Raw genomic sequence first — 23308 nt, forward strand, 5'->3', positions numbered from 1 at the left:
GATGATACCAAGATCAGTGGATTGGCAGATAATTTGGAATCTATTGTATCATTACAGAGGGGACATTTGTGGCAGATGAAATTTAATGTAAGTAAATGTAAAGTATTAGACATAGGAAGTAAAAATGTTAGGTTTGAATACACAATGGGTGGTCTAAAAATCAAAAGTAACCTTATGAGAAGGATTTAGGAGTCATAGTGGAATCAACAGTATCAACTGCCAGACAGTGTTCAGAAGGCCTTAAGAAGGCAAACAGAATGTTAGGATATATACTGTAGCACGGTGCATAGAGTATAAGTTGAAGGAGGTTATGCTCAGGCTTTATAATACACTGGTTAGACTAGATAGAGCAGGGGTTCTCAAACTCGGTCCTGGGGGCCCACTGTGGCTGCAGGTTTTTATTCCAACCAGATTCCTAATCAGTGACAACACCTGATAGCACTGATCGCATTTAATTAGCTGGTATTATTTATCTTTTATTCTACATTCAGAAAAGCACAGCAGCTTGTTTACATTTATATGCTATGGATTTAAATGCTTAACTCTTTTTATTACATTTCACCCTTTCTCTGTGCAGTTTGCTCCCTTCATTGAATCTTAATAATGACAATTAAAAACAAGCAGAGCAGAAACCCAAGCAAACACTCAATTGTGAAAGGCTGCAACTACTTTAGCATCCGCCCCACAAAGTAGTAAATAACAGATTAATTAAATAATTAGAACACCTAGAAAAGTAGAATGACAATCAAGATGAAAATACTCTTAAAAAGAAAAAAATACATATAACTGCTTAGCACATTTTAATACTTTTCTGTTTAACAAACTTAGTTTTCTAATTTGTATATTGTTCCCAAAACAGGGAATCTGGGAAACAGTTCACTTAATTAACACAGGAGTCCAATTAAAAACAGAGGCTGGTTGGAACAAAAAACCTGCAGCCACAGTGGGCCCCCAGGACCGAGTTTGAGAACCTCTGGACTAGAGTATTTTGTACAGTTTTTATCTCCAGACTCCAAAAAGGACATAGCAGCACTGGAAAAAGTCCAGAGAAGAGTGAGTCGGTTTACAGGTCTATAGGTGATAAATTATGAGGAATGATTAAAAGAACTGAGCCTTTTCAGTTTAAGCAAAGGAAGATTATAAGGAGACATGACTGAAGTGTTTAAAATTATGAAGGGAATACAGTGGATAGAGACTGTTATTTTGAAATGAGTTCCACAACAATACGGGAACACAGCTGGAAACTTGTTAATGGTAAATTTCACACAAATATTAGGAAGTTTTTCTTTACACAAAGAACAATAGAGCTACCAAGTAGTGTAAGACTTTAAGGACTTTTAAAACTAAACTTGATGTTATTTTGGAAGAATTAAGTGGATAGGACTATTGAGCATTGCTGGGCTGAATGGCCTGTTCTTTTCTATATTGTTCTAATGTGACACAGAGTTGTGTAGTATGGTATATATGGACACCACACATTTAACCATAATTGACTTGTTCACAATGTTTTCAACTGGTGTCATTTTTCCAATGTTTGGCATTGTTTCTCAGTATATACAATAACTTTTTTCTTTTTTCTTCACACTGCTCCAGGTTCTGTTCACTCTCTCAAATGCTATGATGTAAACTCACTAGTAATTGGGTCTAAAGCCCTACCCTAAGCCAAAAATGCTTTGACTACAATGTAGAATTAGCTATTGAAAAAAAATTACAAGGACCAATTGTGTTTACAGCATCAAGGACATCAAAGTGATTATGCATGTGAGAATCATTTTTTAAACATACTATACTTAAGTGACCACAAAACAATGTGCTTAGAAGTTATAGAAAAGGCGACAAATTTAGTATTTGTACAGGCAATTCAGTAAGCAATGTAGACCTGAGCCAAGTAAGGTTAATCTTGAATACAAACAATAGTCTATAGCAATAGTAAAAGAACTGGGTGTTTAGTATGGATGTCTTGATGCCTCTGCCTGCCACCCAAACAAGAAAAAATGTGTGCAAAATACTGGATATTTTGAGTACTGAACAGAGAATAACACTAATAAAAGCAGTAAAAATATTACTGAAACAATATTTTGCTCTCACGAATCTGCCAAAACAAGTATTCTTGTCATTGTGAGTCAAGTAGCGTGACTTTTCTACTTGCTTACATTCAAAGCCAAAAAAAGAAGTCCACACTTCATCCTTTGCACTTGTGCTGAATCTCTCCTGAGCAATATTTTCCTGCCAATGAGCTCTCTGTCCAATTCATTTCAAGAATCTTTTCCGTGCAGGGACTGTTCATTGCACCCTCCTCTGAGATTGCTGAATTACTTAAATGCATTATTTGGTGATGTTGAGAAAGGTTCAGTACAGTGAATTGGTAAGGGAACTTGGTGGCTTTGATTTTTATTGCAACCTCATCAGGAAAATCTATTTAAAGGATAAAGGTACCCAGGAAATTCTTCAGCTGACCTTTTATGTTTTATATGGCAAATGCTTTGTGGAAATCCCTCTCTTAAGAGCTTCATTGATGGCACAACACTGACACAAGGAAAAAGGCATTTAACTCCTGTCTGGAAGCGTTTCCATGTGATAATTCTGCATGCTATTCCATGTTTAAATATGGTTCTCTACTGAAATAAAATTGTGGTTGTTCTAATAGCATGATGTCTGCTTTGCCAATTGTGATAACAATCTTAACAAGATAACAATGTCAAAGAGAGAGAAACAGTTCTCAGTACATTCCTTATAGTGTGCTGTAAAGTGGATGTTAAGTCTTTTTTCTTATCTGCTTCAGTGAGGTAAAACAGTGAATGTGTCTGAAAACAATCAGAAATTTAATTTCTTTTAGTGGGTAGGTTCCATAAATAAACCTCTAATGTCAATTACAATCCTTGAAGAATTAAATGATCTTTTATTTAATGAAAGTGATATAGTGATATAGACCAATTTTACTGACTATTGTAATGCTTTATTTTCAGAGAGTTTTCTTTCCACCTACAATTACAAGAAACTCTTGCAACACATACCACATCTGGACAGCGTGTTGGGAGTGAGCTTAGTTGGAAAATAATATTGATTCATAAATTTTATTAGATTTTTTTAAATTTGCAAAATTTGACATACATCAAATGCACATATGCATTATGTATATACAATATCTAAGCAAAACTAGAATAAGGGCCTACAGAGTCATTTAAGTCCAATTTTAAACATAAAAAACAATGAAACAAAACAGATCAACACATAGTATGCAACCACTAACCAGAAACGCTACAATTTCACATCAAAGCAAGAATAAGTCAGTAATGTTAATGACAATATCATTGGCATCTGTGCTATAATTTCCAAAATTACAATTGAAAAAACTTTGTTAACTACAACTACATTATCTCAGCCCTTAAAATAAGAAGCAGACATGTGAGAGCAGCCACAAAGAGGTGGAAAGAATTACAGAGTTCAGCAGTTGAGACTAGAGAAAATCAAGAGTTTTGCATAGCACTGGCCTATGTTGACTGTGAGGGTGGCACAAAAGAAGCTATTATTCAAAAACAACCACGTGAAAGCATATCTGGAGTTGTTCAAAAAGCATGAGAGTGACCCATTTGTGATGTGGGAGAAGGATTTGTTGAGGCCAAGATAGAATCTTATGGCCAAAGTTCAAAGAGATAAATGAAGCATGATAGCATGGTAGCATGATGCTACCCACACTTCAAAAAAACACTTCACCTACAGTAAAGTATGATGGTGGTAACATTATAGGGCACAGTTGCTATTCATCAGCATGGAACAGACATCTGCTTAAAATAAAAGGAGAAATTTATGGCGGAAAATATAATCAAATACTTCAAGAAAACCTGTTTCCGCCTGCTAAAAAGTGAAGCTTGGGCAAAAGTTCATCTTTCAGTAGGACAATAATCCCAAATGCAAGGAAAAGGTAATTTTGGATTGGCTCAAGGACAAAAACGTTAACCTCTATAAAAGGGCAAGTCAAAGTCCTAACCTCAATCCAACGGAAATTGTGTGGTACAGTACTTTTAAAAATTGTGGTGCATAAGTATTGTATGATATACATTATAAATGTATATAAATAAAATGTTGAAAATTAAAAAGTGCATTGTTTGCTTGTTTAATGTCATAGATATGATTTGGAGACTTTATGAACATGTTAATGATGCATGTGCCTAATGCACATATGTACACTTGAATATGCATTACATGGTGACAGTATTTAATGTGTATGTTATAAATTACCCACAAATTATTAGCATTATATTTAATTTTGAATTCAGCAATTAAAAAAAAATCCTGACAGACTCCTCAATCACAGCCCTCAACTCACTCAGTGGCATTCTAATGTTTGTTTCCTCAGCTTAATAGTGGCAGATACATTTCAGTATAAAATAGATTTTCTTAAAATATTTTAAGCATTTACCCACTGAACTTCAACTTTTGCCCCATATAAACGACAACACCACCTCTTTCTGATCTCAATGCAAGCAAATAAGTTTTATCTTAAAATTACCACCATCACATGACAAACTGTATACTATTCATTAAGCCAATACAATTTATATAAAAATACAATGAGAAGTGAAGCAAAATGACAGCATTAATTGGCCAACTGAATAAATTACAATAAGCAAGCTTTTGAGGCAACTCAGACCCCTTCTTCAGGCAAGATGTAATGCAGAAACTGGAATTCCCTGTGTTTATATAGACACTAGGATGGATACAACATTGGAAAACCTTTAAGTGATATCTTCATAAGCAAGAGAGGAGAACAATGTATAATCAAGATCTTTTGATAAGATAACTGGAGAGTGAGACATCATAGTATGCAGACATTGTTGTGCTAGAGAGCGCAGCATGTCTGTAGACCAGTTACAACAGGTCTGTATTGATTTTGCGTGTAGTATTGTTTTAATTAACGTTTGAGTTACACATGTGCATAGTCATTCACCACAATGTCGCAGTTTGAAAAACGTGCTAACATAAAGTTCACGGGGAACTTTATGACTGCTCCTCATGTGTGTGTATATATATTGTCACAGGGGAAGGCGATTGCGCCACGTCAGACGTTACATCAGAGGACAGAGAGGTGCAACGCCGGAATCTTTGGCCGGAGGATCGTGGCGGTACAGGTGAGTGAAACCAGTACTGTAAAGAGAAACAAAGAAGCGAGCGAATGTGTCCTGGTTTCGTGTGGTTCCAGTGAACAAGTAGCCACATCTCTGATAGTGGTGGTGATGCGAAGAGCTGATCGCGTGGAAGGGGTGGAGCCAAGACGCCAGCTGATGAGTGCCGTGGGTCTTAGTGACCTACCGCCAGAACCAGCATCAGTCTCACACCACTCCACAGCAGTGGAGATGGCGAGGGGTCTCTTCCTTTTCCATAGGGAGACCCAAGCCATCAAAACACCTCAGAGGAAAAGGAAGAATCGGAGGAGGAAAACCGACTCTTCGCACAAAGGGAGATGTGAGCCCGTGAGCTCACAAATCATGACTGGCCGCCCTTTGCAGTGGCAGAGGGAGGCCCCGAATTCAGCGGGGATGATGAGAATATAAGCAAAGGACACGGAGCGGGTGCTTCGGTTTCGGCAACCAGGGTGCTGGCCGAAGCGGGGAGTGTTGGCCCTATTCTGGAACGGAAAACACCAGACAGTTGCATCAGGGCAACGGCTCTGCCCCGTGTCAGTTTTATTTCTTATAGGACCAGGCCCTGGACGACAGCAGTTTGAACCTGCTTTGTCCGAAGTCTACCCTCACAGGACTGGCTGCTAAGCCCGATGGGTCTTCGCTGGCGATGGGGCCAGATGTCACAGATGGCTGGGGTCATTACCCAGCCAGGATGCCTGGAATGACCGGGATGTGGCACTTATATCCTCTGGGCCACGAGGGGGCAACCGCCCTGGATCAGGAGAGGACCATGGGAGAGGAGTAAAGAAGTTCCAACCCGTTGGGACCCATGGCCTCTGCTAGGGGGCGCCTCAAGCCTCATGGAACCCGGGAAACATTTACTTCCGCCACACCCGGGAAGATGGAGAAAGATATTTCCAGGGACGCCCGGAGTGCTTCCGGTGCAAAGGGCAGCACTTCTGCCACACCAGGAAGTGCTGCCGGAAGATTGTCATCAGGTACCTGGAGCACATCCGGGTGGAAATAAAAGGGGCCGCCTCCCCACAATCAGGGAGTTGGAATCGGGAATGGAAGCAGGACGAAGCTCCCATAAGGAGAGGAAAGCCGGCCACGGACATTGAGTTTAAAGCCTGAAATAGAGGTGATTGGTGTTGGGAGCACTGTGCACTGTGTACAGGACTGTGTATTGGTGATTAATAAACGTGTGTTTTATAAAGATGTGGTTTCCGACTGGTGGTGTCCGGGCAAGTCTCACAATATATATAAATGTGTATGTGTTTTTGGGTGTCCACGTACTGTATACAGCATATCCAAAATGATAACTGAAAAAGATTCTTGGAGTTCAGTGCTTAATATATAAGCAATCTTGAGATGAGTACAGTAACAGTGATACTTATTTACTGAGTAGTAAAAGATCTCAAAGCTTTAATCCACATGGGCCCCATATGACACTGGCATTTAAGCAATTGTGCTGCACATTTTAGTGGTGTGTTTGTCTTCACACTATACTGTATAACTAGCATGCACAAGAAGATAACAAACATATCAAAAGGCTACAAAACATGTCAGACAGTCACAATTGCAGGGTTTAGACCGCAATAGACTAGAAGGAGTGAGGCACAGTGGCGCGTTGTCACCTGACAGATGTAGGATCCAATTTTTAAATTCCAGCCCAGTAATATTTTTTTATGAATTTTGCACTTTTGTTTACAAGGTTAGATTAACATGTCACATTAAATTGATGTGTAATGCATTATCGTAGACTTGTGAGGTCAGGACCTCCTGCTCAGCACAGAATGTTGCCAGAATTGGCTCTGGGAACATTGAATTAGGTTAAGTTTTTCTGAACATAGATGGAAATGAACATTGGATAAATACTTTGGAAGACATAATGCCAAACTAACATTATCTGATATTTTACAAGTACTATTAGAGGAAAAAGCAGCGTCAATGCTGTAAGAAATAGAAACTTTTCCATGCAATACATTTGTTATTATTCCTATAAGCAAGTTTTAATTGGATCTATGTACTGTAGAGCTGGAAACTTTCTAAAAAGAACAATTGAGTTTTATTCTATAATCAAAGAGATTTTGCATCTTGAAATCAACAAATTATTTTCACCTTTTCAAATATTGTAAATTAACTTTGAATTGGAAACAGACAAACATAATAAATGATTTGCTCATCCAGTTTCTGGGTCAGCCTTTTTGCTTGCATTCTGTCACAGAGTACTGTCACATTTACAGTACACTCACTGTTAGCCAAGATTAAGAGTCTCTATAAAAGCCAATTTACACATCTTTGGAATGATGGAGGAACTGGAGTTGACTCAAGAAAATAATCAAAATGTGTGGGGAAACCACTGTGATCAGCTGTATATACCCAAAGATATTGCAATTCTAAATCCCATTGTGAGGGAATGTGGGTGTGTATAATATATCAATGGGCTTCTTCCTACTTTGTGCCTTTCTTTTATGATCATGAATTCCTGTGCTTGAATAAGCTTGTTTAGAAAATGAAAGAACATAGATAGATAGATAGATAGATAGATAGATAGATAGATAGATAGATAGATAGATAGATAGATAGATAGAAGTAGCAAGGGACATGAAAAGGCCCATTAGGGGCTCTACTTGGAGAGACAAAACCCACACTGATGAAAGATGAACCACACCCCAGGATTTACAATATATTGCACCCCTTAGGAAACAGGTTGTGGATCATATTCAAGGACTCTTGTCTTTTTAAATGACAGCCGGAGTGTAGGGATGTGAAACTACTGACAGTTTTGAAAAGTGGCATTTTCAGAGGCTTCCAGAGAGCACTGTGGCCGGCCTGAAGGCCCTGAAATATTCTAGGAATGTTCTTGTACCTGGAAGTAGTTTAGTTTTCTCGATGGCCTAGAATTAACCCTCTGTCCAGACATCTTAATGGTGTTGCTGGTAAAGCGAACAAAAATTTTAATAACAGGTTTGTACGGGTCAAGAAATGTGAAAATGACATCATTGAGAGAGAGAAGGAGACTGAACAAGACAGAAAGAAAGATTAATTTACAGGGTTTTGTTTTAGCACATGGATATATTTATTTCTGTGATAATTTACTGTAAGAAAAAAGGCTTGGAAGTAACAATGGCATTTATTCATTTATGAAAAGCTTAAATTACCTTGCAGCCTCTGTATCTGCTTAGTGAAAGATTCTGCTTGCTGGGCACTTGCCATCCGCTCATCCTCCAATAAGCCTGTTCAGAAATTTTAAATAAACTGGGTTAGAGTAGATATTAGTGATTACATTGTTATTTTTAAGTAAATGTAGTTTTAAATAAAAATAGTTCTATTTACAGAAATACATTACCAAACATGAAAGAATATACTATTTTACTGTGGATCATAGTGACACATACCATAGGAAATAGATATTAAGTGACTGAACAGATATCCTAGCTATTTATAATGTGTGAATACACCCTTGTAGATCTTCATAGTCATAGTTCAAACATGCACACACATCTATTCTAAGCATTTTTAAAGGGCAGTTCTCTTCATAATAATTCATCAAAATAAAATATTCAGTCATCCATTTTCTGAATCCACTTACTCCAGTTCAGAGTTGTGTTTAGCTGGAACACACCCCAGCATCATCAGACACAAGCTTGGCACCAGAGCAGCACTTTCTGTATTTGTGTACTGAGTTTAACCTTCCAGTATCAGGAAGCAGCTGTGAACAGCATACTAATCCTGCACAGAGCACACTCACCCCACACCCAGTTTAGAGTTTCCAATTCAGCAAATGTGTAGGTTTTAGGAGGAAACTGGAATCCTCAGGTTGAAAATAAAAAAAGAAAGAAAAAACAAAAAACAAAGCAGAACAACACAGATACAGTGAGGACATGTAAACTCCACACAGACAATGACCAGGCCAGCATTTCCGCTCAGGTCTCTATAGAGAAGCAATATCAGTTTAGTCACCCACAACAAAACCTTCACAATAAAAGAACTGTAACTACTTTCTGGTTTAAATTTTTTATGATTAGTCAAAATCAATTTATTAAAAATAATCTGATCCCTTTGAGCAAAACTATATTAGTAGCATTGATAAGAACGTCTTTAAATGAATATATGATTTATCACTAAGACATGTGGCTATCTTTAAAAACAAAACGTGAAAGGTTTTCAATAACTAGAAATTGTATGAGTGTTCTCAAACAAGCGCTATAAAAATAAAATGTATTATTATTATTATTATTATTTTATTAGTGAGTGAACATAAAAGGTTACCAGTTAAACCTTCGTTAAAATATACAGAGATGAAATAAACACTTCTAATAAACTGCTAATGCGAGACTCAAGTTTAGTTTACAGTTGAGTGAGTAAGGGGTACTGAATTCTATATACCAAAAATAGCTTGCTATTCATTACTTTGGGCTGAATGAATTATTTGGCAGCTCATTTCAGTTTGGCTCATTGGCCCACATTCAAGGTCTTTAAGGCCTTCTCATGGACCACTTAAATCAGGATCATGTCATTGTTCTATTTTTATCTGCAAAATCACATGGTTGGATTAAGTAATATATATGAAATATGCTACGTGCCAAAATTAAAATGGAATTAAAATAAGAACATTTGTCATTTTTAAAATTTTAGAGATAAATAATGCTTGCAATAATATGATTAATGTGATTAAAAAATTTTGTTAACTAAAGCAGATATTTGCTGTCATTTTAGAATAGGTTCATTATAAGTGAGAAAGCATAATGAATTATAAATACAGTACAGCTCGTGTTTACAAGGTTACCAAACACAGAATAATAAAAGATGAGGTTGTATAATTATTTTCAACCTTGCAACAGCACCCCCTAGTGTCTGCTTTGTGCATTGCTGTTAACTTTTTAACTTTGCCATTTTGGAAACTAAAAACTCTCACTATGACATGATTTAGTGAATGTTCTGAATGAACTGAGTGTGCAGTTAAGCTTTACAAAACACACACGCATGGACACACACAAATTACAGGACAATCCACAATATTACAAAATAATTTAGAACTGGATCCATCTACTGTAAAGAATATACAAATTCAACATTGAGTGGCCTGGTAGCATTCACTATTAGTCTTCATCATAACATACGTAAGAACGGTATACGTAGTAAATTTTGTTTTTTTTAATAAAATTCCTTAATGAGGAAAATAAATAAATAAATTGTGTCTTACTCCAGTTTCCTCCCACAGGCCAAAGACATGCAGGTTAGGTATATTGGTGATTCTAAATTGTCCCTAGTGTGTGCTTGATGTGTGCCCAGCGGTGGGCTGGCGCCCTGCTCAGGGTTTGTTTCCTACCTTGCAAACCTGTGTTGGCTGGGATTGGCTCCAGCAGACTCCTGTGACCCTGTGGTTGAGATATAGCGGGTTGGGTAATGGATAGATGGTTGGAGTTGTGTCTTAGTTTATTTTAGAAAATTATAATGACATCTGCAGTGGTCACTTTACCATGTGCACCAAATATCTGTTAGTAGCCTTTGTAGAACCTGACCATGAGAAACATGAAATCAAGGTTCATCAGCTAAGCAGCCTACGAGGAGCTTGACGTTTTTCATAATATGCATTGAATGGTATACTGACATATCCAATTGTGATGCCTGTGACAGTCACAACATATTGCTTATCAATTCTCATTCTTTCTTTCAAATATGCTCCAGGAATCAATTAATCAAAGAAAACAGATTTTGGCACCATTACATAAGCATGAAGATTCCAGCTGTGTCTCTATAGAGTATCGCTTAGACTCTTTAACATGCAGAAACATAACTGCCAAGTTTGATAGGAATAGAGATTGAGAGACATAAAAGTTATTGAAAGATAAATAGCAGAAGTAAAAGAAGTATCAAAAAGGGGTAAGAAGTTGGAACTCAAGTCATCTTAATTTTGTTAAACGGTTTTCTTTTTGGAAAAAAAAAACATTTGTCACAGGCAACATGTCCTTCTAAATAAGCAGTAGGTGTAAACAGCACAAAGCTTTTGGTCTTGTTCCTGTAACTACATTGCAAACTGATCCTGAACAGATAAGTCTACTCGGTATTTACCAAGGGTGATATTTACTGTGAAAAAAAGTTTACTTTTTGCAAAATGAATGCATGTACACTATACATTTTTCTAATCATTGCATGTCCAGTGTGATATGGTGTTGAGGTGGGGAGTGCTACCACCTCACGGCTTCATCATCTTGGGTTTGAATCCCAGCCATTATTCTAAACTGGTCAAGAGGGTATGTGTATGAGTGGGCCATGTGATGGACTAGTGCCCCCTTCAGTCAGTACTCTAGGGATTGACTCTAGTTTCCTGTGACCCTGAATTGGATTGAATGGCGTTAACCTCAGAAGGAATGCCAGGGCAACCACACACTAATACAATGTGGGGCATTTACAGTGCATAGGAACTGACAAATAAGAGGAGGCCATTCAGTCCATCAAGCTGCTTTGGATAACCAACAGCAAAATAAGTGTTATGATTTGTATTTTTATTTAATTTCTCCTCTGTCTCCTTGGTGATATACATAAAAGTTTTCGATCATTTCTAGGGTTTTGATAACCAAGAACTTCACATCCAATATTGTTTTTTTATTAGTTTGAAGGTAATCTTCCTCCTTTTCTGACACCTTTTTCACAGGTTTAATCATTTTGTGGCTTCAACACCATGTTGCAATTACTTGTTAAGGGACATGGCCTCAGAGTGACCCGTGACTTACTAGTGCGAGGGTATAAAGGTTGGCACAATGTACTTCCTAGCATTCTGAGATTACAGATAAAACCTGTAAGTTAATGAGTGTGTTTCTTTGCTTGACCTTTAGTGCACTGATCTTGAGCTTTGACCACTGACTACAAATTCAGAGTTACAATATATTTCTCCTATATATTATATCAAACTCTTAATTTGCTTTTATACTTATATATAAATATACTTATACTAAAGGTGATCCAGGATGAAAGGAAGAACCTTGCAAGTGCTTACAGTCTTTAATCCAGTACTTGTTTCTAGTCCTTCTCATGATCACTAATCAGTTTTGGGAATTTTTAATGGACATTTTTTAGTTTTTTTTTTTTGAAAGTTGCTTATGGGTGCGTCAACACGCTACCAGTGCATACTCCCAACCTGTTTATGGTGCGTTTACCCCACAGTGTTCCCTATAGGTGCTTTCCTGTCACAATGATGCTTTTGCACAAGCATCAATCAATGATTTATCAAGTGTCATCTTATTTGGCCAAAGGCTGTACTAATTCTTCAAATTTTACCAAAAAAATGAAGCTTCTTTTTTGGGCAAGAATTACTGTTTTATGATCAAGGTGCTTTGGCTATGATTACTGGCATTCCTCTTATATAATTTTTCACCCAATAGATTAATTCCATTTGCTTTAGAGGTTACAATTTTAGTGTTTGAATTCAAAACTCTTCTACCTATGAATAAAATGTCTTAAAGTTTCATTGAAACACTCGTTTGATGGAGTGACATTCTCATCTGTCACACTTTTTCCTTCAAATGTAATTAAGAAAGTGTCAAGAATGCAAACAACATTAATACATATTGGATTTACAGAAATGATATGGGGACTCTAAAAGTTATCTGCACTTCTCATTTTAAAGGAAAACATTTTGATTAAGAGAAAGTATCCAGCCACTCTCTACAACAGCAGACTTACCACATTCCAGTTCCATCTGCTGCAGGATAATTTAAAGTGCCTCAGTGTGCAGAACGGCATTTGACAATGGGGACTTGTGTCTAAAAATGGTTGGTGCTGACTGTGTAAGTCACCAAGCCAAAAAGATGACTCCATCTGTAACATCATAATATGGATTCTGGAAGCAGTTGAAACATTTTGCACAGCATTACTCTGTTATACTGTCAGCAATATGAAGGCTGCAACACTTTTTAAATTACATACACTCACCCTGTAGCTCCTGAAAGCTCTCCTCATGTTTCTGAGAAAGCTCTCGTGCCTCTTCCAGCTCTACAAGCAACTGCAACACCTGGGATTTCAAGTCTTCAAGTTCTTGGTTATCAGAAGCTGGTTTCTCATCCTTCTCGCTATTTGCCTTGATCTCCTCGACCTCTTTTTCCGCTGCTGTAAGCTCCTTCATCTCTGGCTTGGCTGTCTTGTCACTGGAATGATCATCTGTTCAAAAGAAAAAAACATTTGAAATGTCTCATAAACAAGGTTGCATTTTTGTTATACTATTTTCTTGTGATTTAGAGTTTACAAAGTCAGACATGCATATGTAGAGAGACTAAGCCATGGAATTATGCTGTAAGAATATACAACACAAGAAGAACCAGCTACCAGATCTTCTGTGAGACACCTGAGAGCTAGGAATTGGAGGTTAACATAAGTCAAATACAAGAGAAAATCCTTTTTGGCAGAAATTATAATAATTGTAATATATCATGACCAGAGGTTGCAACATTCAAAGTCAATTTTATGTCATCTGTTACAATAAGTATCTCTGACTCACTGGCATTACTCCTTCATTTTGTTTTACTGCCATGTTATTGTTAAAAGTGATACTAACACCATTATGTTTTTCCCATTATAGGATAATATTTATATATGTTTTGCCATTCTTTGAATGTCCCATCAATTTAATTTCCAAAACAGTCCATGTCTTTCTAATCAGAGGAGCTACTCTGTTGGTATTGATGAACACTTACCATGAATAACAGCATGGTCAGTCATTTAACATGCATCTGTCTTAGCACCATTGGGCACAAGGCATGGACAAATTGATAGCTTCTCCAGTACCTCAGAGCGCAGTCACTCACACCAGACAATCTTAGAGGCGGAAGCTAACTTGTCAATGTATGTAACTTTGGAGGAAAACTGAAGTACCTGAAGTAAAACTACAAAAACCTCAGACAGTGACCAAGCTGAAATATGAACCCAGGACTCTATGAACTCTGTTAAACATGGTGATGCCAACCCACCCTGATAACACGTGAATAATATTTTACACCAAAATTATTTCATTGAATTTATAATTTAAGACTCACATAATTAGGTGTTCTAATGCCAGTCAGTGTACTGTATATACAATATACAACACAGTATTTTGACAACATGTTTCACTGACTGATTGGGACACATATGGAAAACGGTCCTCAGTTGCACTTTGTAAAAGTTGGGACAGAACCACTATTTGGGATGAGGCAGCTCTTGAAAACAGATGGATGGACGCATACATTCCAAAAGCATTTTTAAGTTTCCAATTCTGAGATCTGTCAACGAGTGTTCAAGAGCATCACCTGCTGGCTGTCTATATATATAACAAATGCAGAAGCCGGCTGGCAAATGAGACATGCCAGTGTAGGCCTTTCTTTGGGCTTTTCTAAGCAGCTGCTGTGTGAATTTTCTTCAGCAGTTTCAGAAATTTCTTTGAGTGTGCACATTCAGAAGTAGCATCATATGTCACTTTCCCACTTTGATAGCCTTAATAAGAACAAATTATGATTTATTTTATTTATTTAATAAGAAAGTCTATATGAAGGCAGAGAGTTACAGGGAAACTAACAATATTGCAGGTTTTGCAATGCTCACAACATAATGAAAACAAGCTCAATTTTTGAGAGTATTCTTTACTTTTCTGACTTCCTCTAAACTCTCTTATCTCACTAGTAGTCTTTATTTTTTCACTGTAGCATATCACAGTTGTGGCAGAGAACTCATCTTAAAATGCTATATATTGTATATACATCCTTTTCATTATTTGAGTTAGGCTGCTGTTCATCTGAAAAACTTTGTTTGGCTATTTTATAAAATGGAATTAAATCGTCTCCAAAATGTATCACTACTGGACTGATGTAGACACTAAGAACAGCAAAACTTATTACAGTGGCTTCAGAAAAGTATTCACACACCTTCACTTTTTGCACATTTTATTGTGGTGTAGATTATTTTTTAAATTGGTAAAATAAATATCCCATCAATCTACACTCAATAATACATAGTGACAAAGACTTTGACAAAAATGTAATTTTGCAATCACATAACTCAGCCCAAACAGCTCTAGTGATAACTCAATAGCTCTCATAGAGAGCAGGTTCTACCTCAAGTGATGTAAAAATTGCATCAATTGATGTCCTGTTTTTAGTTGCTGGTTTGTATAGGTTCTAATTGTTGTTCATATTTCATAAAAAATTATTAAAAAGAAGTACAGTAACTCAATGGGGAGATGTTGCAAGAAACATGGAATTTTCTTGGTAAATTTCCTTGTAGAATAACTGAAGTAATTTTGAAAAAAAAATCAGTCCACTGGGAACTGAGCTGCTTCATATAGACAAACATACAAATAAGGTGCCACTTATACATGTCCATAACAATAGGTGCTTTTGCATTTTACGTGAATATACCTAAAAAAACACACAGTCTCATGGAAACATGCAAAGTCCACAGTCAACGAATGCGCATGACTTAGGACACATGAGGAAACAGCAGCAATGCTAATTCACTGCTGATGTGTGTAAGCTTAACTTGTGACTACCTGACTTATATGTATTATATTTAAACAATGAAAAACCTGATGTAACATTATTTTTTAAATGACGGACATCATTACTTTTTATTTTTAAAATCAAATAACAATCATAGTAAATGAATACAAAGATTTGACTTATCTCTTCATGGGATGCTAATATTGGATTTACCAGCTTGGTATAGTGCATTGACAGTGCAGCCCCTAGAGATAACAGTGATATTTACTTCCCAGGTTACAGATTTTCAGATTATCCAGGTAGATCACTCCTGTGTCTGAATCAAGGCACTTAACTATTTTTACGGTATGATAATGATGATGATACCCCTCACTGTACAGTATAACAAGATTATTTTACGCCTGGCTGTTTAATCAGAAACCACTGTAAAGTACAATAAATACACGGAACTTACCTTGCAATTAGCTGACGCATACATCGACGTGGTGTGAGTTGTCATGGATGTTTTGACTGGTGATTTTGTGCCAATGACAAGCTAAGGTTTACAGCTTTAACTATATGAGCACTTTAATTTACATAGATTTATAGGACCCTCAAAGTACATAGTAAGCTTACCATATACAATAATTACATTACATATTGGTGATGTGGAATTCACTTTGTATAAGAAAGAAAGAAAGAAAGAAAGAAAGAAAGAAAGAAAGAAAGAAAAAGAAATCAACTTGATGATCATTTTCTTTTACCACCCTTGTTCTCTTTACAAACGCCTTGTCTGAAACACGGCTTCATGCTTCAACGTAGAACAAGCTTCTGGATTGACTTGCATCTCAGTGCCTTTTGCTTTGCTGACTGTGCATAGTGAGCATGTCTTTGTTCCATTTATTCAACAATCTGTGCCATTGTTCCCAATTTAGCATTAATTATGATATCACAGTTGAAATATTAAGACGGCAGCACTGTAAGTCTTTCTGTTACTTCTGTTTTGTATGCTTGCTTTGCTGCAGATTGTCAGTGTAGTGTAGATATGTCACATTGCACCTTCCAATGCAATTATCACCTTGCCAATGTGTGGCAAATGTAGTGTTCTGTGCATAGATCACCATTAATTTGCATGGATATTACACTTCAGTCTATTTAAAGTTTAATTTTATACAAACATTGTGAAATTAGATATATTTATGCCTGTACTATACAATTTAAACATTACAAAAAAAATTTATATTGCAGTTAGATAATTTAATTCCTTTCATGACTGGAAATGTGGATTCTGAATCATTATTTAAAAGGTTTACCAATATTGTATGTGGCAAGTAGGAGGGCTAGAGCATAATAAAAGCCCCCTCAAAGTGTTTGAAGTGGTATTACACTTACTGTGTGTATAATATCACGGTTACTAGGCAACATGAATTTATAGATGAGGGTATCATCGCAGTGTGTGTCTGTAAACAAGTTGTAATTTACAGTAATGGAACTACTTGTGAAAATTGCAGCAGAAAGATTTATGATAAGAATCAAAATCTTCTCAAAAGTCAAATATGCTTTTCTGTACAGAAAATGTACCCTTATTAATATTTTACCACAGAGCAGCCACTACCTGATTTATATTAATAAAGGCTTATATTTATTCATAAACTTTACCCCAGGCCAGGTTGTATGTTTGCACACTGGTTAATACTGTTATCTTACAGCTTTGTAGTCCTAGGTTCAAATCCCAAACTGGGCATTGTTCTGTCCATGTCTGCATGGATTCTTCCTGAAGTGTTTCCCATTTCTCAAAGGTATGCCATTAGTTGTTGACCCTGGCCCAATATCAGTGAGCATGTGCATATACTGTATGTGCCCTGTAATAGACTGTTTCCTTGCCAAAGACTGTGTTCTGCCTTGTACCAAGTGCTGATGAGATAGGCTTTGGTATCCACGACACCAATCTGGGTTAAACTGAACCCCAGCTATATCTAAATGGAATATACGGTACCTGTAATGTCTGCTCTCATGCATTTCCAGCAGGACCCAAGTTCACTTACCCTATGTGCCCCTGTCTCTTTCAAAGGAGAAGTTTGCTTGCCTGCTAGAAATGTGAAGAAACACCATAACACCTGAACAAGCAATGAAATTTACTTGTCTAACTTTTATATACAGCTGTGAATCACTAATAAAAATTATCTGCCAGAAATTCTATATCAAAAAAATGCTGTGACCAAATTACCTACCAGCTGGCTTGTTTGGCAGCATCACTTCAAGAGATGCCCACCGCTAATTAAAAGGAAAGTCTAAGGTATGTGACACACTTTGGACCCCCTAGAGGTCACAGCAAAGGAGAGAGTTCAAACAAAACTCAGTGTCATTTTGAACAATGCTGCACATCCTCTCAATGACACACTAACACTGAAGACTTTTAACCAACGAATCATTCAATGGATGTGTGTCAAGAAACACTAGCAATACGTCTGCATAATGCTTAACTGTGTAATCTATCTATCTATCTATCTATCTATCTATCTATCTATCTATCTATCTATCTATCTATCTATCTATCTATCTATCTATCTATCACCCTCATTACACAACTCTCAGCAGATATTTAAATAATCTTTGTGACTCATAGACTCTGCAATTCTCCTCTTAGTTCTATCTATGAGGATCCTGGCATCCTCATTGAAAACCAATTTGTTTGTGCTATCATTTTAATTGCTGTCTCTTCATTTTCAAAAGTCACTGTTATCTATCAGTACAGCAATACCACACTATGTATCCTATGCTAACTTTATCTACTAGATTTGAATGTTCTACCAAGAATGCAATAGCTTATTAAGTTTATAATTAGTTGCATCTTCCATTTGAAATTTCAGTTAATGGTTACTAAATTCAGTTTCTCACTTTTGAGTTCAGAATATCATACAAGATTTACAAAGATGGTATGAGAAAAGGAAATGAAGCATAAACACAAAATACAATGTTGAAACATAAACAGAGACATTATGCACTTTCCTTATGTTTTCAATCTGGACTTTAATGGTATTTTATTTGTACAGCTTCTTTTGATACTTGCTTTTGGAGATTGCCTAGTATACAGGTACCTCTGAAGTCCTCCTGGTATCCATCAGTGCTGCATATATTCTTACTGTACTGTTTTTAGTATATGGCTTATTCTGTAAGCAGGCACAGTATGATCATTTTGCTTTATTCTGCCGCATTGGGCAGAAACCTACTCTGTTCAGGGTGCCACACAGACATGTTTGCAGTTTTAAACCACCTTTGAGCATTCCCTGCACAAACCCTGATGTTACATTATCTTGATCAATTTTGGGATTGCAGATCATTCTAAATGATTTGATTTTTAAGAGCAATGATGGCTATTTCTACACATGTATGTAAAAGCTACACATTGTAAAAAATCACAGATATAAAGAAAGATTAGTGAAAGATTAAAATTTTTTATTGATTTTATTTCCTTAGAATTAAATTTCCCATTCAGCTTTATCAAACAAAACTGCATTGTCTTGTGAATATTATTAGGGAGAAATACTGTATTTGACAGATGGGTGACATCTATCTCCATCATTTGGCAATTCTAGCTTTCACCTTGAGATGTCAAGCACACCTCTGATGGCAATTTACTAGGCATTTTGCCAGCTGTAGGAAAAAAAGAGTGGCACAATACATGATTGGATTCTTGATTTTTGTCAGGCAGCTGATGAACTTATAAGGAAGCCATTATTTATCTCAATAAGATTATTTTTATATTGTGTAAAGCACGTTTTAAACAATGACATGTGTTACAGAAAGTACCAATTGGAAATAACAATTTGAACACTGTTTTTTTTGGCTTATACTACTACTTTAAAATGAGTTTTGCATTTTATAATTTGTATTCATTATTTTATTATCCAAGTGTGCACAGTTATTTTAATAATATTTTCTGCTAATTTAGTGATATAATATTAAGTACAACAGTAATGCATTATTATGTGTGCCTCTAATGTATTCACAGAGGTTTCATTCCAAGAAGGTTGGCTCACTGGTAGCACTGGTGCCTCACAGCTTTGAGAGACTGGTTTAAAGTCCTAAACTGATCAGTGGTTGTGTAGAGTTGGTGTGTTCTTCACATTCTGCTGTGGATTTGTCAAGGTGTACTCTAGTTTCCCTTTGTGGTCTGGTATGAATCAGTTAATAGATGCCTAATGTTTTTTCTTATTTTATGTTAATTTAAGCAAATGCATTAAAGGTACTAAAATGTTATGACCTTATAACACCAAAACAAGCTAAGAGGTGCACAGCACTAGGGAGTGTTAAGGCAAATGTTCAAACAACCAACATTTTGATTTGAATGGGAATTGCAAGTCAAGTTAATCTTGTTTGGAATTAGCTATACAAATCTTGGCTGGTAAATAAGCGTGTAACCTTCTTGCTAATGTTACAAGTATGTTCCAATATTTTCTTTTTTGAATTATAGACTGAGAATTTAAACATGCCATTATAATAAATGTCAGTGTTAAGTTGTTTGATTGATAAGAAGGCTTACCTTTGTGAGAAGAAGCAAGAAATGGAGGAACAAGAGAGAAGAAGAGAATGGGAGTGAAGTGAGAGACAAGAGAATGTGAGATATAAAAGATGAGACGCTAAGAGCAAAGGACGAAACAAACACAACTGTCTGACAAGCCTTACAGTCAACAACGAGAAGTGTTTTGCTTTATCCCATTGACTTATCATTCCTGATAGTGAAGATGGTGAAAGAAATCTCACAGGGAGAGAAAGACACAGAGAAAATAATGAGATGACAAGCTGCCATTGATGCATTGATGCAACTGTTTCTAGAAGTCTCAGCAAAGTGCAAAGTCAAGAGCAGGAGTTCACTAGCTTGAGCTGTTTTTCCGAAAACTGGAGAAAGATGATGATACATCAGTAACTGGATAGTTAGTCAAAGGCACCTTAACTTACAGTATATTTGATTCTTGGAGCACCAACATTATGCACACCATACTATATACTTCAAGCTTCGTCTTAAGGAAGGGGACTGAACACTAAATACCCTGTGTTTGTGTTTTTATAACTTTAAAACTGTGTGATCATTTTTATGAATGAATGTTGTATGTGTTTAAATTTAATCCATGCTTTTAGCATCAGCAAATTCTTGTACATATCCTAATTTAATAACTTGTCATTTTTAAAGAACTGATCATTTTCTAATTTTATAGTAATGATTTACAAAGGATTCACTTCACTTCTCATAAATAAGGCCTCATTTTTTATTGAGTTGGCTGCTCTAGATAGAACATTACACATTCTCAAAGTAAATCTGCTATACAACCATCTGACAAAGTTGTTACTTTAGCAGTCTGTTTCCCCAGTATCATGGCTCACCAGGCATAAAAAACTCACAAGGCATGAAATATTACAGATGCTGGGTAAAGTTGGTTCTTGTTGGTGACACAGATACCTTACATATGAGCAGCATGTGATATAAAAGATCCATAATAGGTGTTATAAGATGCTTGAAAGAAAGAAAGAAAGAAAGAAAGAAAGAAGGGGCCTCATTCGTGTGATTCTACGTGGTCTGGAGTAACTGGGTTCCTATACCTACTATACCTAACCAGCACAAAATATACCATGCAGCTAAATTGAAAAGAACCAAAACACAAAGGTAATTAAAAAGGAAATAACAGAATGACAATAACTCATAATGAAAGGTAAAATAAATGTGAAAATGCACAATCAAAGTGGCATGAATCCATATTTGTGAATCCTCTGATTTTATGAATTTCATTTTGGAACATATGAACAGTACATTTATTTTCATTTGTTGATTGAATTTATCTTTAAAATGTGGGTGTCACCATGGTACCATTTAATGGCTGGTTTTATTGCAGCAATTTTGATGGAAATTGCCATTTTGTTTGTAGGAACATCTATTGCTGGCCTTGTGATTAAAGAGCAAGTGATGCCATTGCACTGAGCTCCTCATTATCCAAACACTGGATAAACTTTGAAGAGATATCTCAACAAATTACTTGATTATTAGGAAAAGCAAGTTTGATTTAGGAACTTTGCTTCTCTTTTTAACAATGACAACCCCTTGAAATGAAAACAGTAAAGCAAGTACAATTGTATGTTCCAAAGACAATTCATGACAGAGAGCCAAATGGTTATATATCCCTGTAAAAATTGTTCTTTATAGAGAATAGAACAGCAAATAAGTTACAAAGGTTGAGCTCACATCTGGCATGTTTGACATTATATTAATGAGTTTTTGACACGTTCTGAAAATGTTCTGAACACAAATACAGATTTCCATTTAAGTTATAAAAGCCAGATTTTGATACTTCTAGTTAAGAAGAATCAGTCTTTGTGCTGGCATTGTGATATAGAATGTTACAACAGATTTTTCATAGCACATTTTTATCCTATCTGGTATTACACCAGATATTGTTAAATAATCAGAAGTGATTTTATAGACCTCTGTTGTTTTGCTAGACTATGATTTTTGTCAATGCTCTTTAATTCCTTAACTTTTCCATTCTTTTCCACTGCTAGTAAAAGAAAATTATTATGGGAGTCTCGAGCAGAGTCTGAAACACACAGAACTTAAGTGGAAAAAACAGAAACAAAGATATTCAAGAAGGCACAAGGCAAAAGTAAATTCAAAAAACAGGCATGGGATCAGTGCTCTTAGGAATCATAGAAATCAAAATAGCAGTATCTGTAAGTGCAAGATGTGCAATGGTTGAGCCAAGAACCCCTATAAAGTTCCCTCTTTCATGATCTTTTATATCTGTTAAGTTAATTCTTATAATGTTAAAGTGACCCTTAAAATGTATAAAGAGAATGCATGTTCATATATATGCAATTGAAGCGTCAATTTAACATTGGCGACTTTGCTGTGAACCTGATAGAAATTGCATGGCAACGGAAATTGAACAGAGGGGGCGAGAGCAAATTACAGGCCAAGGACATGACCAGGGACAGAGGCTCAGCCAGATCTGAGAGGTAGCAATTTTCAAAGAACACAAACTAACGCTTTCATGTATCTCACACATAACAGAAATCAACTCAATGAGAGTCTGTGGGCATCAGCCTGAGCATCATAGTAAAAAAATTTAATTTGAGATTTATACACTATGCAGCCACAGAACTACAGAAATACTTTTACTACTATTCCATTTTTATATTGCTCTAATATATTCAGCTCTCTGCGGTGGGCTGGCGCCCTGCCCGGGGTTTCTTTCCTGCCTTGCGCCCTGTGTTGGCTGGGATTGGCTCCAGCAGACCCCCGTGACTCTGTAGTTAGGATACAGCGGGTTGGATAATGGATGGGATAGATATTCAGCTCTAGTAATGAAAAAAAGTCACACTATTTTTTTCAGACATACAGTAAGCAAAATTATAAATTCTCAGGAAAACTCCAGACAGTTCACTTTACACTAATAATCTTGTTTTTTGCTTTCCAAGATTGCTAACAGAATCAAGACCTCAGCCTCAGTTATATTACTTTCCTATTCTGGATAAACATCAGTGGCCCAGCTCTGTATCTGATCATATTACAAGTTTCTCAGACTTTCAAGTGAGTGATCCAGCCCAGAATGTTAACTAAGAACTGAAAAATCATTTTAGTAAATACTGACATAACTCTATCTTTCAGCCAACTCATACAAAAGGTCCATTCTCTCTCCACATTTCATAATGTATGTGTTGCTAACATTATAGTCATACTGTAGC

At 36.3% G+C, this 23308-nt stretch overlaps 1 protein-coding gene across 7 annotated transcripts in view; it reads right to left on the reverse strand.

Moving 5' to 3' along the window:
- Positions 1–23308, reverse strand: part of LOC120534012 (coiled-coil domain-containing protein 136) — a 199093-nt gene that overhangs the window by 96885 nt on the left and 78900 nt on the right. For all 7 annotated transcript variants that reach the window (XR_005634664.1, XM_039761221.1, XM_039761220.1 and 4 more), the window contains exons 2-3: positions 13062–13286; positions 8288–8362 (exon numbers count right to left, since the gene is read on the reverse strand). Coding sequence is in view for 6 of the 7 variants with exons in the window: in XM_039761221.1 (XP_039617155.1) it covers positions 8288–8362; positions 13062–13286 (300 nt within the window). In the remaining variant the exon portion in view is untranslated. The remainder of the gene's footprint in view (positions 1–8287; positions 8363–13061; positions 13287–23308) is intronic.

This window comes from Polypterus senegalus, chromosome 8, assembly GCF_016835505.1.
Source record: "Polypterus senegalus isolate Bchr_013 chromosome 8, ASM1683550v1, whole genome shotgun sequence".
Taxonomy (NCBI): domain Eukaryota; kingdom Metazoa; phylum Chordata; class Cladistia; order Polypteriformes; family Polypteridae; genus Polypterus; species Polypterus senegalus.